Source organism: Hirundo rustica, chromosome 5 (genome assembly GCF_015227805.2).
Source record: "Hirundo rustica isolate bHirRus1 chromosome 5, bHirRus1.pri.v3, whole genome shotgun sequence".
Taxonomy (NCBI): domain Eukaryota; kingdom Metazoa; phylum Chordata; class Aves; order Passeriformes; family Hirundinidae; genus Hirundo; species Hirundo rustica.
In genome coordinates, this window is record NC_053454.1 from 73205374 (window position 1) to 73222483 (window position 17110).

At 40.4% G+C, this 17110-nt stretch overlaps 1 protein-coding gene across 10 annotated transcripts in view; it reads left to right on the forward strand.

The window, feature by feature from the left end:
* GAB1 (GRB2 associated binding protein 1) overlaps positions 1–11844 on the forward strand; it is a 94795-nt gene extending 82951 nt beyond the window's left edge. For 4 of the 10 annotated variants that reach the window (XM_040063790.2, XM_040063797.2, XM_040063794.2 and 1 more), the window contains 5 exons: positions 4739–4828; positions 6570–6663; positions 7006–7129; positions 10028–10150; positions 10359–11844. In XM_040063790.2, coding sequence (XP_039919724.1) covers positions 4739–4828; positions 6570–6663; positions 7006–7129; positions 10028–10150; positions 10359–10517 — 590 coding nt within the window. In that variant the 3' untranslated portion in view covers positions 10518–11844. Of the gene's footprint in view, positions 1–4738; positions 4829–6569; positions 6664–7005; positions 7130–9330; positions 9407–10027; positions 10151–10358 lie in introns of all 10 variants that reach the window. The other 6 variants (XM_040063796.2, XM_040063799.2, XM_040063791.2 and 3 more) reach the window with 5 other exon arrangements.
* The last annotated feature ends 5266 nt before the right edge of the window (positions 11845–17110 follow it).

The following is a 17110-nucleotide window of genomic DNA, read 5'->3' on the forward strand; positions in this document are numbered from 1 at the left end:
TAGTTCATTGTGCTTTGGGGGCTTTTAAAATACAGGCATGTAGAGTTACTCACAAATATGAGCAGTCAAATAGTATTTTGATGATTAATAGCTTTGGTATTCTCTGAGTAGTTTTATGGCATTTGCCAAATATTTTAGAAATACCAGTGAACCTTAGCTGTCAGATCCAGTTGGACTTCATCATAATCAGACAGTTTTTTCCAATTCATTCTAATTTCTGTAGCACTCAAAGTACCAGATCACTGTAAAAAGTTATTTTGAGGGGCTAAAAATGTCTGAGAAGACTGGAGAGTGACTCTTTATGTGACTGCTTTTTATATTTCATAACACTGAAGAATAAGTTGATTTCAATTTGTTTTTATTGTCCTAGAGACACTAGTTGTCAGCATCCATATCTTACCACCAACCAGCACAAAGCACGTTATCGATAATCCTATTTGTTGGTGGATACTACTATGGAAATCCATTTGAATGTTGTATAACTAAATACGTGTTTCTAATTATTAGTACCTTGGCAGGAAACAGTCTTGAAAAAACAGAGATGAAAAAGCAATTTCAGGATATTTGTAGAGCTCTGTGTTGAAGACCATGTACTCAGGAATGAGGGTTCACTTGGGTGAGGAAGAGAAGAAAAGCAGAAGTTTACTCAGCAGAATTGAAAACCAAATAATGAACCCTGTGGGAGCAGGACAGTGAGCTTCAGCTTTGTTTTTCAAGGAAAAATCTACAGTGATTCCAAGTATGGGAATTCTTGGACCTCAGTGCAAATTTCAGTTTCATCTAATTACAAAGAAAAGGGGGCAGGACGTGTATTTCGTTGATGGAAACAAGAAGCCGTGGTTAGTTATTTCTCACTGAAAGTACTTTTGTGTGGACGCACAGCACTAACGTGGCTGGTTTTTCCTTTTGCTCTCCCTCTCCTACCCCCAGCAGAGCACTGCTCTGGCGTTCCTACATCTGAGCTCCTTGTCTCATGAGGACTCGTCCCCTTGGCCAGGAAACAGCGTTATCAGATCATGCATTTCTCAGATTTTACGTCACGTTAGTATATTTACCTTAAAATTTTAAGCCCTAAATAGCTGGTTTTAAATAGAAGGGTTGGCCTCTTCTGTGAGGATGTTTGCAATTTCCTGACGTGAAATCCCTTGCCAGCAAGCCATGGAGCAAGCATCCAGTCAGGAAAGAAGTGTCCTTAACAGAAATCCTGCTTAGTTCTGGTGTTTCAAGGCAATAGTCTGAGAACAAATGAATCTTTTCAGCATTATGTCCTCAAAGCCAAAAACACGAGGACCCACCTACACTGATGCAGGAATTTACTGCAGTGGGACAACTTCCCCTACTATTATATTCCAAGTGTTCTAGGGAGAACAAGAGGCAATGCAGAAACCAAAAGGTTTTTCAGTTTAAGCCGTTGTTTGGAACAAACTGGGACACGTGAAACGGACTCTTCTCCTGGGGACGCTGCGGACAAAGGCGGCATTGACGTGCCCCAAATGCCAGGAGCGGAATTCGTGCGTCTGAGCGCGCTCCAGCGCCGCGGCCATCGCCGCCTGCTCTGCCTGGCAGTTTCTGCAAGAAGCCGTTTGTTGGAGAAGGAGACTTCATTACTGATTTTTCAGCTCAGAGTGCCCTTGCACAGTCTGGTGGAATGTGCAGAAGCTGAGCTTCTGTCTCCTGGCTGTAGCATTTTGCATTTCACAGGTGGTGACTTGACCGAACAGTGAAAACATCTAATTTTCACTTCTCGTTTGGTTGGTTTCACTTGACATAATTTATTTGGGTTTTTTTTTTTTTTCCTGTGTAGGTTTGCATCCAGTAGTGTTGTAACATTTATTTCCTTTTCAGTTAGAAAAAAAACCCAGCAGAATTGCATAAATGAAACTTTTTTTTCCTTTGCCCAGATTTCTCTTTCCCAGAATAGGTATGTAAGTTAAAAGTATCACCTCTCCTGAGATGAGGTAAATCTGGGCCTGTGGGAACCATGGGAACCGTGTTCCTCAGTACTGCTGGTGCTGAATGCTGCGTGGAGCCAGGCTCTCCCTGCTGTCACTACACTGATTTGAGGAACAGCCCTGTGACACTTTAGTGAGTATTTGTGGATAGAACAGATGTGGGAGCCCAGCCTGCTGGACAGGTGGGAAGCACTTTCCCTGCCATATTTTCATCAGTTTGGTGCTTTTCAGAGATACAGGGGTGTGCTTCTGGGGAAAATTGTCTTTTGAAGGCAGTAAGGGATATTGTTAAGGGCTTTCAGTGCCCTGGCTCATGTTCCTTTATCTTCTTAAATGGGCAAAAACAAGGTGAAAGAATTCTGCAGTTACACAAATGCATAACCTCAGATTTGTGATTTTTGATCCGCCCCTCCTCTTTTCCTTTGCCTGGTGTCAGGTCTTTCCTGTTGCACGGTATAAGCTCCTCAACAGAGATTAGGCCTTGGGGTTTTTTGTTTTGTAGGGAGGAGAAAGAAAACACTCTGCACAAATATTTTAATTCTCTGTGACACATTTAACTCGAGGAATTGCATTGTCCCGGCTGGTTGGTAGCAGCAAGCTGCTTTGCCACCAGATTTATTGAGGTTGAACAGTGTTCCAGCAGCAAGAGATGAAAGCTCAGTGAGTTGTGTATGTTCTTGTCTGATGTGGAAGTATTAAGGGGACCTGTACTTATTTATATAGCCCTTCTGAAAATCTCAGAGTGGTTGGTGAGTGCTAAATTGAGCGTGAAGCAGGCAGTTACATAATCTCCACATTTTACAAACGGAGCTAATCCCAGTTCAGGAAGGTTGGCTGCGCTAGACCACGTAGCATCATTAACAGAAGCAGAAATAATGAGTCACAGCCCTGAGTTCCTTGAGCTTATCTCTTTATTGTGGGTTTCAGGCACTTTAGTCTGTTTGGTTATGAGAGCAGAGGTTATTAAGTGCACGCTGCTTAAATAATTTCGTTAACTCTGTTACCTCTGCTAGTTTTCTCACTGCTCTTCTGATCTGTGGTTCTATATCAGTATGTATTAACTGGAGTTGTACTGGGCCAGATTTCTTTTAAATCAGATTATAAAGATGTGAAATAGATAATTATTATGATCAGGTAATGATATTCAGCATCAAATTGTAATTAATAAAAAGTGTGTGGAGTTGAACATCTACATTTGTTCAATCAATTTTAAGATCCTGGTCTTTTTAAATAGACGGGCTTTTATCAGGGAGTTATAGGCAAGGACTTTAGAAGATTGGATCAGCTCAGAACTGAGTACACCAGCATGTTGGCTCGTGCTTTTGACTTGGCTCTAGTCAGAAATACTTCATGTTCCACTTCACAGTCTGTGTCTTTGGTCAGCATCGCCCAATCGTTCACCCGTTTCATCAGCACGTTGAGCCATTTAAAGGAGCATCCGATTTAGAAATTGGAAAAGAGCTCTGGATAAAAATAATTTCACATCCTTTTCTTTTTAAGGAAGTTGCTATGCAGCACTACTAATGAGTACATAAATTGTATCTTACCTGCACGGCGTCTCAGAAGCCCTGTGTAACAGTTAAGACACGGTACAAAACCTCCGTGTTTACCTTTCTTGTTGTTACTTGATTATTCCCAATACTTCAGCGATAACAGTAATAGAGCACTTCATATGCAAAACCCTTGGGGTAGAGATTTGCAAACTGCTGGTGTTTGTTGCCAAGTTTATTTTCTACAAAGCATTCTCGCCCATTGCTGGGAGTACCAGCCCACACCTGAGTCTGCACCAGTCCTTTTCCATTTTGTGCTTTAGGGCAGCTTTCTAACATAACCAGACTTAAACTTCTCATTCGGTGTGTTCCTATGGCGTCTTGGTGTACCCCTTGAAGGCACTTGCCTTTTTAGTTATTAACACTTCTCAGATAGGCTCTAATGAAAGCTTAGGGCTATTCCACATTATTGATCATGTTTGTTTAAAATAGATGGCGTGACCTGAGGCACTTGCAGAGTTTGGTCAGGTTGGCTAAATCCCCCTCGTTGGGAGGGGATTTGCGTTGCTCTCTGTAGGGTCTGTAGGATTGGTATCTTCATGCCAGGGACATTTCTGGACTTTGGAGGCTGGGTTGTGCCTTGGCTGGGGGTGCAATATGCAGGCTGAAAACTTGGGAAGAAAATCCTGCTGTGTCTGCAGGGTCAGAGTGGTGGGGTTTGGTACAGGCAGAGGGAGACCTCTGGGGAGCAAGTTTAACAAATACACTGTTAAAAAAGATGCTTGGGGCATCTCAAGTGGGAGACACACAGTGGGTAGAAGACCTCCCAGGAGCACCACAGGAGTGGAGATTCCCAAGAGCCATTATTTCCAAAGTAATTTTGTGACTAAGGAGGATTTCATTTCTCTGAGGGTGCTTCAGTTTGTATCTGAAACAGGACTGTTCTCCTTTCATGCTAAATATGTCTCAAATATGTATTTTTAATATTTTTTAATGAAACCAGTTAGTTGCAATGATCAGTTACAATGTTTGTTGATGCACTTCTTAGCCTCTTTGTACACCTTTTACGCTTGCCTCCGATAGATTTATTACTTGCATGCAGTGTTTTCCTTGTTTCTGGTTTGGTGCTTAAGCCCTTAGTGTGAGCCCCAGCTAGACTGCAAAATCTCCTTCAGCAGCTTGCTTATGCTTGTGGCATTAACCTTTCTGCAGGGGGTTGTGATGTTTATTTACAAAATTCCAGTTTTCCACTTACAAATAGAATATTATTAAGAGAGTCTTCTTTTTGCCAATTAGGTCAAAGTCCTAAAATTTTAAGACCTAAACCATGTGGTTTAGAGCGAACTGATTCACAAACCATAGGTGACTTTACTACAAGAAGAAAGGGTATGTACTTTAGCACTGTATGTATATGGAGCTTTATAAAAATAAGTGAAGCAAAAGTTAAGAAAACTGTTCTTTTAGAATAACTTTAACTCTGACATATTCTTTTCTGCTATAGTCTTAAGGTCATAGAATGATTTTCCGTGCCAAGCAACCAGTTTCCTGTATAAGGAATTTAAGACTTTCTGGCTTGAACAGTGCATGGAAACTTTTCTTTGATATTAACATGAACGTTCTGATCTCTTAGGTTGTAGCTGTTCATATTTTGGATTGACTTTTGTCTGTTGATTTAGAAGCAAGTATATAATAACTTGTAAATTATACATGGTAACCTGTAAGTTATTTGAAACTTTTGTTAGGCAATAACCTGAAATCACAGCTCACTTAGGTCTCCTGAAATGAAGCAAAATACTGATGCTCTGATCGTACACTAATATAGACATCTATTTATGCACCTTAAAGAGGATTGCAATTAATTTGATGGTCTTTACTAAGATGCTGAGTTGGTGTCTAACCTAGTCACAAGAAGTGGAGAAAATAATGAACAACATGAAAAACCTCAGCGAAATATCACTGATTCGGGTTTTAAAGCCCATTGCAACTGGATGAAATACTTGTGCTGTTCTTGGTGGGCTTTGGACAAAGTCCTGGCTCTGTCTCTGCTGCAGCAGTGCCTTGCCCACTGTTCATTCCTGCCAGGTAGTCTCAGACCTTTACAGAGGACTTGAGCCAAGCTGATCCATTTTTGTGTCAGCCGTGCTTTAGTATCATTCTGCCTACGTCACACTCAGTTCTGTCACTACATGCCTGACACTTGGATCTTAGTGAACCTGCCAAGAGGCAGAAAACTCATGGTGGGAAGGGGCACAAGGAGAGAAAGGGCTGGTGTTATGATGACATGGCATTTTGTTTTCTGAAAACAGTTTTAGGGAGGATAAAGTTGACAGCAGTTTGACTCTGTGATATTTCTTTTTCCACAAGCCTTTTTACATTTTTTTTTCCCCTAATGTTTAGGAGGGATGAGATATATAAGCTGGAGGGAGGGATAATATGTTTCTTGCTAATAGCCTACTCATGGTTCTGTTCTGAAAATGGAATTTAAAAATGGCACTTTTTTTGAGAACAGTGTTAGCTGTCGTGAGTGGCACTTGGCTCAGCTGTGGATGAGCACTGAAGCGAGCCAGGCTCTTCCTGCTCTTGGCTCCTTTCTCCCTTTTGCAGACTTAGCTGCAGGTTCTGCCCACTCGTGGAGCTGTGAAACCTCACCAGTAAGGGCACGTGTACACAGCGAGGGCAGCGTTTGCATATTAGCAACTGGTCCTGAGCCCAGAAAAGTGCCCGGAGTTGGCTCTGCTGAAATTGCCCATCAGCCCTGCCCTGGGCTTGCCAGCTCAACAAGTCATCACGGCAGAATGAGGACAGAACACGATGCTGCCGCTTTCAGAATCTCTTTTCAAAACAGAATTAATACCTACAAGTATATGCTGAAAATTTCTGAAATTGCAGTGGGTTTTAATTTTATGTTTTAATTTTTTAATTGATGTTTCTTCTCATTACTTGAAAAGATTAAAAACATAAGTTAATATACCATGTCTTTCTGAAAATGGAAGTGTCTCTCTTTCCTTACTGCTATTAACTACTTGAAAGATAGAGGTTTTTTCCTGTATTTAGGCTGTGAAAAGCTATTAAATTTAAGTTTGTTTAGAAATGTTCTGTGCTTTACATTTGTCTGTTTCTTGCATAGCAAAACCAGCTCCACTAGAAATAAAACCTCTGCCTGAATGGGAAGAATTACAAGCTCCAGTTAGATCTCCTATCACCAGAAGCTTTGCACGAGAGTAAGTTTCTTGGCTTTTCCTCATCCAGATTAATCATTTTTGCTAACTAGAGTGTTAACAAATGTGTGTACATCTGTATCATATTTTTAGTTTGTTTGTAGCTTGAAGTTTCCTTTGGAAGGGTGTGAGTCCGTGTGTGTATCTGTGCATTGAAATAAAGTGCGTCCATGTGAAATTCTGTTTTGTGATATTAAATATGAGGGACTGTGTATAAGCAAAAAACGTGACGCTCTAGTAAGCCTGAATGAAAATTTCAGCTCTAATATGCTTATTTTTTGTTGTTTACCAGGAGGTTTAAGATATTCGAGATGTATTGTTTGTAAAATAATTCCTGGTAATTAGCTCCTCCAGGTTTCCCGTGTCTCCCAGACCGGATTCAGTTCATAGCACAACTTCCAGCAGTGACTCGCACGACAGTGAAGAGAATTATGTATCCATGAACCCAAATCAGTCCACTGAAGACCCAGTATGTAAAATCTACGTCTTAACTCCTCTCTTCCTGTGCAGTCCTTCCTTTTAAATCATGCAAACACAGATCCTTCACTCAACATCACTCCCTTTATACTTCTAGATCAACCGAATGATAGAAAAATGTCTGTAGCAAAGCTGTAATTTTGGTAGGATTTCACTGAAGAAGTTAAGAGCATAAAGAGAATGGTTGATATACATATCCATTATATAAAACAGTTCAAGACGTGACTTTTTTCCTACCTCTTTCCTGGAATCTGTCCCCTCTTTATAATTGCTTTTCCTTGGGCTATGCACCAGTTGGGTATTATGACATCAAGAGAAATAAACTGTCCTAGGAACCTCTGAGACATGCTTAAAAAAACTGTATTAAAAGAACATCCAGGAAATGTAGAAGGAACAAGGGGAAAAAAAAAAAGGATTGATATTTATTGTATACATTCTACGAAAACGGAACCATGTGTATTTTATTTAGGCTTCTTTCAAAGAGGATAGAAGGCGTCTTTGTGTATTGAGTATCTGTATTTTTTTCCCCTTTGGGGGAGAATTTTCTCAGATATTGAAGCTTCAGATACACAGCATGGAGTGCAGCTAGTTAGGAAAATTTAATGATGCACACTGTGGTTTTTCTTTGGTGAGAGGAAGGAGAGAGAGGAAAAGAAGACCCAATAGCAGTAGTTTTAAGGAAGATAACAGGAAGATAAACTAAAATGTGGTTTAGAATATGTGTAAAACACTGGAGGAAACCTGCATCTCGAGCTCGGCTTTTTGTCCAGTATAGAGTCGTGGAATGGTTCAGATTGGAAGGGACCTTAAAGATCATCTTGTTCCAACCTCCCGTGCCGTGGGCAGGGACTCCTTCCACTAGACCGGGTTGTTCAAAGCCCCACCCGCTCAGTTCAGTGCACTCACACGTTTGGGTTCTTAGTAGGGAATACAGCAGCCTTTTCATCTTTAAATCATTTATGTAAGACCTTCTTTGGGGAGAGCCCGTCTAGCACCTTTTTTGTTCTGTTTGTGCGTCTGCCTTCTCATACGGCGTGTGCTGGCCCATCTCACTGGCCCTGGACTCTCCTCTCGCAACGCTCTTCGCTTCCCTGTCCCCCGCTGCTCTGGATCCCCTCCCAGTCTCCTCCAGGGTCCCTGCCCCCAGCTCAGCGCTGCTGCCTCCGGATGCCGCATGCCAGGTCCCCCCGGTGCCATTCCCCGCGGGAGCTGGCGGGGTGCGGGCTCCGGAGCCGCGCCTGGTGCGCTTCCCAAGGGAAAGGCACCCGGCGCGGGGAGCTGCCGGTGTTAAACCTCAGCCCCTCTCTTGCAAGGGCCGTTGGTAAGTAATGGGTGATGTCCCCTCTCACAGGTGCAAGAAACACCCCGTGTCACACCAGGGATTAGCCCCGCCCGTGCCCACGTTCTCCCGGCACGGAACCACAGCTCAGTCTGGGTGTTATCTTAGGGCTGTTCCAGGGGCTTCACTTCCATACCGAGATGGTGCAAGTAATGCCCCAGCTCATTAACACCCTCTGTTTGCTTGCATCGGTCCTGCTTTAAGGTCATTCTACAGATTCCCTTTCTGTTTCGTTTGCGTGGATTTAAAGTTTCTGTTTCCTAATGCCTGCCTGGTTTGTTTGAAATAACAGATTCTTTTTTGTTTAAAGAGTAACAGCTTTTTTTCGTTTATGCCGGAAACATTGATACGGAATCTGATTTTCCTATGTTTAATACGCAGGAATTTGTTCAGAGAACTTGAGCGACAAAAATGAACTTCGTATCAGTTGTTTGTGTTTGTCCTTGTTACCACTTAATATTAAAAGAGTTGGACAACAGAGATATAATGGATAACTTCACTTTAAAATCCCAGCCCATTTGGCTTTAGCCCAAACAATATTTTATTTCCTAAAGAACCAGAACATTTCCAGATAACTCACGGTCTTTGCTTTAAAATCTGACTTTTTGAGAATTTTTACTCGTTCCAACTCTATCTCAGCAAGGAGTGTGTATTTCTTCATCTTTTTCTGTCATCAGCTTTGAAGCATCTTGTTTGGACGTGTCATACTTTTGTTTTATTTAATAAAATCAGCAATATTCTGCTTTTCCTTTCAAGTTGCTCTCAGCCTTACCCTTCTGTCTTTCCTTCTGCCTTCCTCTTCATTTTTTGCTGACTGCTGCCCTCTGTCTTCCTGTTTTTTCTTTATCTTTTAGAGAAGAGTCCTTCTATTGTACTGTTCCTATAACACCTGTTAAGAGGGAGGGATCAGGCTGGGAGAGGACAGAGGAGGTGAGGTTGTAAAAGTCTGGGCTAATTGAAATTTAGGTGTATACAATGCAACTGCAGTTCGGGCAGCCCTACACGTATTTTCCAAAGTTTTAATATTTGGATCTCGTCAATTGAACAATACTCTTTGATTTTCAGCTTAATCACGATGACTTTTGAATGAAATGTAAAACTATCATTTTAGCTTTGCCACAACTGTAAAGCAGAAATTATTGTAGGTATTTAACAACAATTTAGGGAAATGAAAAAGTTTGTGCTTAAGCAATGCTAAATTTGAGATATAACAACTACATTTTAAAAGAACAAAACACGCTCTGTTCTTATTTCATGACATGAAGGGGACATTAAGGGGAAGGCACAGATGGGTTTGGTGGCAACCTTAAATTTGGGGGGGGGTACTCGGGTCTTTTCTTCCCACTGGCTTTTGACTCTGTCCCACTTTTGACATAGAATATACCCCCTTGCCATACAGGGTCCATGAAATTTGCATGATTTAAGTGACTGCAAGAGTCTCAGTCATTTCCTTAACCTTTTACATTTTGGCGGTTTCTAGTAAGCATATATGATAATGTGGACCGCTACTTTGCACATTTGTTGCTGAGGTTGTTTATGTTATGATTTCAGAATTTGTTCGGAAGCAACAGCCTTGATGGAGGAAGCAGCCCTATGGTAAAACCTAAAGGAGATAAACAAGTGGAATATTTAGACCTGGACCTAGATTCGGGAAAGTCTACCCCACCTCGTAAGGTAAGCAGACGTTCAGCTCTTGCAGTTCTGCCATCAGGAGTTCAAACTTGCCTTCAGCAAGATCATCTTCATGGTCATTTCTCAAAGGGTCGGTTGAGGGACCGTGATGGACCTTTCAGAGGAACCGGTGCCCGTTCTGTGTCTGTCTGCGACACCTGCTTGCCTTTTTGTTGTTAATCTCCTTGAACTTGTTTCTCACTGTTCCCAGAAGAAGAGCAGCGGCTCGGGCAGCAGCGTGGCAGACGAGAGGGTGGATTACGTCGTGGTGGACCAGCAGAAAACGCTGGCCCTGAAGAGCACGCGGGAGGCGTGGACTGATGGCAGACAGTCTACGGAGTCCGAGACGCCCGCGAAGAGCGTGAAGTGAGAGCACCGCCTCGTCCTCGAAGAACGGAGAGAAGTGAATTTTGAGGAGTCACAGAACCACCAAGGCGGTGTTGTTCGGCTGTACAGTACCTGATTCCCCGGGGCGGGAATCAGTTCCTCACCGAATGGGACGGAAGCCAAAGGGCACTTTGAATATATCAAAGGAACTTTGAGATCACGAGTTGGCTCTGTGGTGTCTGGAAAAATCACGGCCTGTAAATAACGTGTAAAATAATACCACTTAGCTTTCGGAAAACCCTTTGTTCTGTAGTTAACACATTTGTAGTATTACTGTGTTTATGCACTTTTTCAGTTACAATGTTGGTTCAGGTATTCCCGGTTAGTGTACCTTAATGCCTAATTCAGCTGGAGAATTCTTTTTTCCTCTCACTACTATTCCTTACAATTTTAGGTTAATTAAGCTACATGTAGATACGGAAATTAATATTTGAACTTCGTTTTAACAACTCAAAATTGATTTTGCGGAAATACTTTCACAATTGAATAATCTACTTGAAATGCCAAGAGACGACCGTTAGTTACACGCTTGTTTATATTTAATGCACACGAGATCATCTGGAGGTCTACAGGTTACCTTCCTAACGAAAAAATTGCTGTGAGTAATAATAATGAACTGTACTGGGTTTAGACCTAAAATCCTGGCTTATATGTTAGTTGTTAGCGGTGGAACTTCTATTGTATTTTATTAATGACAGTGTTCTGTGTTCAATGGGTGAAGATTCTGCAGGGTAGGATCTTACACTTTCAAAGACTGAATAATTAAATGTCAAGTAAGCCTGCAAACCACTGATGGCATGCAGTAATATTGTGATCTCACACTTATTAACAAGAAATAACCTTTATATTATTTACAGAAGGTAGAGTATATAAATCAGGTACGTACCAAGCACTGTTGTGCTAATACACTGATCAGGTTTAGACAATGAGCTTTAGTTTTGTACTGTTTAGAAGTTCTAATGTCAGTTTTCAGTTCAAGATTAATGGGACGGTTTGACATTCACTTTTTGTAGTACTAGCAAAATACTGTGATTTTGAATTAGACATTAATTCAAATGGAAATACTATGTTTTAACACCATAGTGCCCTTCTTATGAGCTCTGTTTTACTTTAATCTCCTGCTTGGCCTTATATTTAAATCCCTATGCAACTGATATTTTATATCTCTGTTTTTAAAAATTAGATAATATACCTAAATGATCCCCCTTGTAAACCACTTGTTGCTCTTTCCTGGTACAGGATTTAAGCTCTGCATACTGTGATCCTTTATTTTACTATGCCAGTTCCAAATAATAATCTGCCTTGGTTTAGAAACTTTTTTTTTTGTTGTTATTTGGAAGAAGATGGAATTCTTTAAATACGTGAATGAGTTAGGTCTAGATAGAAAACTTACTAACACTTTTGTTTTATACAAATGCCCTCAAGTAAGTGGTTGGTTTCATTTTCCTGCCCAATTGCTTTATTTTGTCCGGATCATTTAAAAGTCGAGCATAAAGCCGCATTGTTTTCTGGCATGTTGGCCTTCGTACTGTGCCTAATCTACCATCGGTTGTTCCCCTCCCCTCACAGCCACAATCTACAGTATGTAAATTATCTTATTCTTAACAAAGGTTCTTTTTAAACTAGTAATATTTTGATGCTTTGAATGTTCATTTTAAAAAAGAAACTAAACACAATGCATTTTGAGGTGAATTTTAAATAAATCAAGTCGTTCGGTTTTGATGTGTAAACTCTGTCCTGCGAAGCAGCAAACGGATGTCAGCGCGTCTGGGGAGGCGCCTGGATATCAACCACGTTTTGTCACAATTGCAGACTACCTCCCAGTACCTCTCAAAAACCAAATGGACAGCTAGAACAATTTTTAACGTGAATCTCTGATTTAAAACCCTGCAGCAAGAAGCCAGATAATGAGAATTCCCACTCTTCTGGGAGCCAGGAAAAAATCAGTCTCTTAGGCTGGCCTCTCTTGCTGAGCTAGTCATAGAAGGTGGGTTTGCTCTAAGTTTGCTGATACCAGTCCTTGATTTACAGATTACACTTACTCTTTCTTCATTTAAAATTTGGCAGGATTCACAACCTTATTTGTTATTATGACTGAGAATCCACTCTTAATTTCTAGGCTTTTCCCCCTTTCTTTTGTTAAGGAAAACAGCTGTACAGATAGTGTAACATTTTCTAAGTAGCAGTCTACAATTTCTCCTTAATTAGATTTCTGAGCTTGTCAGGGTCGCTTGTCAAGTGTTCTTTTCTCAAATAGGTAAGTTTTCTCTTGTTTCACTCAAACTATATGTTACCAGTTGCAGACACAGTTTTCATGGCTGTATGTGTCATTATAAATTGCAAATGTGTACGTGCAATACCTCTTTTGCAAATACACAACATCTAGCTCTTAAAACTCAAAAGGAAACTTGATGCCTTGTGCACCAAGATTGACATGAGAGGTGATTTGGTATCGTTCCGTGGTGTGATCTGAGCATTTCTTTATCTGGTAAGTACCAATGGCCACACTTTTACACACTGTGATATAATCACTGTTACCTCGTGAAGTGCAGGTGCAAACACAGCTCCCCTGTTCCACTAAAACTTTGTAATGTGACATTGAAAAAGGTGAGAATGTGATCATTAGTCGTTTTTCTTTACTGGCAGTTGTATTTATGTAAAAAAATAATAACAGTCCATTCTTGAATGACAGTTGTGACACAGTGCCACACTTGGGGAGTACAGACAAATTACAGTATGGCTGTTTTGATTAAGTAATTTAGAATTTTGTAATTAGCTACTTCTTGTAGCTAATTAGGGAGTGATGGGCACCTCTGTAGCTTTCACAGTACATTATGAACCAAGCAAGATTTTTATCGCAGTAAGATTTAAGTTTAGCTATTACTGCAGCAGTAAATGTTTATATGTGTGTTTGTATATATATATAGTACTCTTGCAAAAGTACTTTGGAAACAGCAGCCCTGGACAGAAGTGCCATTCCCTCCTTAGCTATAGAGGTTTGTGTCACGGAAAGTGAATGGATGTTTATTTGCTCAAGGAGAAGGTACTGCCATACAATATCCGTGTGCAATTTGGACAGCAATAGTGTCACTTCACCTGGTGAAATATTTCATACCTCTAGTTCTTGAGACGCTCTGCACTACCCGCAGGTGAACTCAAATTTGGAGATTATCCTCCGTATTTCCTACATCTGCTCTTGATCTCTGTGCATTGCACCAAACTGCTTCTTAAATGTTCGTTTCTGGTTGTTTGTTTTATTACGTGGGGATACTAATGTGGCCCGTGATCACAAAGAAAGGTGCTTGTCTAGCAGTTAGTGTCATAAGTCTTCCACAAAATCATTCTCTTGATTGGGTGTAGATGAATCAAATCTCAAGCAATGAGGTTTCTGGCTTTTTGCCTTAACTGAGGAAACATTTTGAGTTCAGCTCTCGCCTTGACAAGCAGCAGAACTGGACACAAAGAAAAGGTGTTGGGAGGATTATGAACAGTGTCTTTGACATTTTAAGTTTTCCAGAATATGTTTATGGTTCCGCAGCCCTGATGTTAATTTTCAGTAGCAAAAGTGGGAGGAGAACAGGCATTGGATGCACGACCAGGTGAAAGGTTTTTGCCATCTCGTTGTTAGGTAAACAGAGTTAGTTCTGGTGCCAGTGGTTTTCTTTCTGGATGGTACAGAAAGGAAAAATTCCATGTTTTATTTGAAAAGGATGATCTACGTTTGCTTCAGCTTTTTTATAAGAAGCAGGTCAGCTGAGTGGAAGTTGTGTAATCTGCTGTGCACATACACAAAATATTTAACTTTGATATGCTAAAATGGAATAGAAAAAGAATCCTGTACAGTTTAGAACATAAAGCACCAAGTTGGTAAAATGGAGACTCTCAAAGTTTTCCTGCAATTATAAAGCCAGCACTTGTAGAAATCATCATGATTTGCTCTTGAAAATTCTCCCAGGATCTCTCATCATTGCCAAGCCTTTTCCTGGTAAGTTATATCTGCAGCGAAACAAAAAGAAAATGTGTATCACATTTTCAGAATGGCCAATCCTGGTAAGATTTTAGTAAACGCTCTTTGAGTTCCTGGGTTTAACGTGTATGTGTGGGGCTTGCACAAGGTACCCAGACAGCTTGATTGCTTCAATCAGAAGGTCAGAAGAGGAGGAAGATAGAAATATGCCTTATTTTCCCTGAATTCCTACCAGACTTTAAATATGTATGTTTTCATATGTGCTTTTCGGGGAACATACTTTGGGGGAAGAAATCACTGCTTGTTTCTGTGCACTTGTGCTGGTTTTTGCCCTATTATAAACTCTGCAGACTGGCTGGAATGTTTAGGGTTTTTTTCTTTCCATTATGTGTTAGAGGTGAAGGATGCGGGCCTGGAGTTGAGTTTGAAGATGCCTCAGACTGGGCTGCTGGTGTACCTCAGGGTCTGGAGTTAATTGCATCAAAACAATGATTCAACCCTCTGCCGAGGTGATCTTCATAGAGTACCTATAAATCACGGTGTGCATATTTAATTTGTTTTTTAAAATTAATCATGTTGGAAACAAACGATGTTTAGAGTTTAGCTTCCTAATCTCCAGTTAGGCATAGAGCAGCATTTGAAAAGGCATTATGTGTAACAGGGGTCAGATTCCCCAGGCACACAAATCCATTTAGGATCTTTTGAGGGGCAGAATTTAATATTCAAGGCACTGCTGTCCTCTTTAAGAAAGTGAAAGTTTCAAGAACTTTTTCGGAATCTAATTTCTACTCAATTATGTAAATACAAGTTTAGGGATTAAATTCGAAAAACTTCTTTGCGTAGATTTTGTCACCTATAAATGAAAGAAGTGATGGTTCTTAAGACATTTTTGCCTTTAGCTCTACTCACTGACCCAATATGAGAAAGCACAAAATAGACTTGGCCCTTGAACTTTTTAAAAAGAAGGAAAAAAGTAAAGGAGCCACTCAGGACCAGGATTTAGCCTCTGCTCCCCTCATGCACCATGGGGTGCAGCTGCCCCCAGTTCCAGTACTCGCCTTAGGAGCTGGGACACAGGTCCCGTGGCCAGTACCAGGGAAGCACCAACAAGCTCTGTAAAAGAGGCTTGCTCAAAAACAGTATCAAGGGTTCAAGCAAAAATTTTGTTTTGGAGAGTGTTGGTGGGTTTGTTTTCTCTGTGTAAAACGAATAGGATAATATTTAGTATTGTGATGCCAGTACACTCGGTGCTACCCTTTCGGAGCTGTGCTGTATCTCACTACGAATATTATTGTACATTTTTTTGATACCTGTGGTCTGTATTTTTTGTAGAGCATTTGGTGTACTAGGAAAAGTGCCATCCTTAAAGTCTGGATCAAGGATCAGAAAATGTAGGCTCCCAACAACATTTTAAGTTTAGGGATAAATTTCCAATGAGTAGTTCTAAGATCTTGAGATTTTCCTTTAGTAGGTGCATTGTGTATGAGGATGGAAACTTGAAATCAAGCGTGCAGTTATGGTTCTGTAAATGGGATGTTATTCTGCTTTGAAAAAACCCAAACAAAAATTGTAAAACCCCTTAAAATTATTAAAAATTATTATATTTAAATTTATTAAAAATTATTATAGAACTGTTACTTAAGGGATAAAACAGAAAAATTGAAGTATTATTTCTTGCTTAAAAAACTTCTTTTTCAGTTTTATCCCTATCTTTCACTGAAGGTCTATATCCAACTTCTTAAATTCCCTTTTTGCTCTAAGAATAACAGCAGCAGGAGGAAATCTTGATGATCTCCAAGGTCTTTCCCAACCTCGTTTATTCTGTGATTCTGTAAGGTGGCTTAATGGCTGTGCCAAGAGGTGGGGGAAGTAAGTTTTCCAGAAGAGTCTTTCCTTGCCCTGTCTCCCTCTGGTTGCAGTACTGTAAGGTGAGCAGTGAACTTCATGAAAGGAGCTGAACCTGGCTGCTGAGAGGGAGGAGAGCCCTGCGTTTTGAAAAGGGAAGGATCTGCGTTCGTAATAAAGTGTTTGTGCTTTTTTTTTTTTTTTTTTTTTTTTTTTTTTGCGCAAAAATGTATTTTACAGATTGAAAAAAAATACATATTTTTTTTGCCTTTTGGTTGAGCCTTTTCAGTCATAACAGCAAAGAAATAAAATCTGAAATGATTTTATTCATTCTGGGGTTTTTTTCTGTGAATGCTGCTTGTTACAGAATCTCCGTTCTTTGAGGATTTCTGTAATGAGTATCAGCAGCTGACTCCATATGGGGTCTTTTTTTTTTTTTTTTTTTTAATGTGTTAATTTTATTGATCAAAGGGTTTGTTTTAAACTGGACACAAGCAGAGTCTGATATGCTATCTGCATGCCATGTTGCTGTTACCAAATATTCTCTGGTTTGTGGCTGGGCAAAATTTGAAAGACTTTGGGTCTTGACATGTCACTATTTTTGTAGTCTGCTTTTTGAAGGCAGACACACAGCAGGCTTACAAATGTTCATCACAGTTTGTTTAAGCATGGCAGATGAAGTCAGGGCTATTAACATTTCCATGAAAGGTTAATTTTACCAGGATGGCTACGCTGTAATTTGAACAAGCTCAACGTCATCTTCA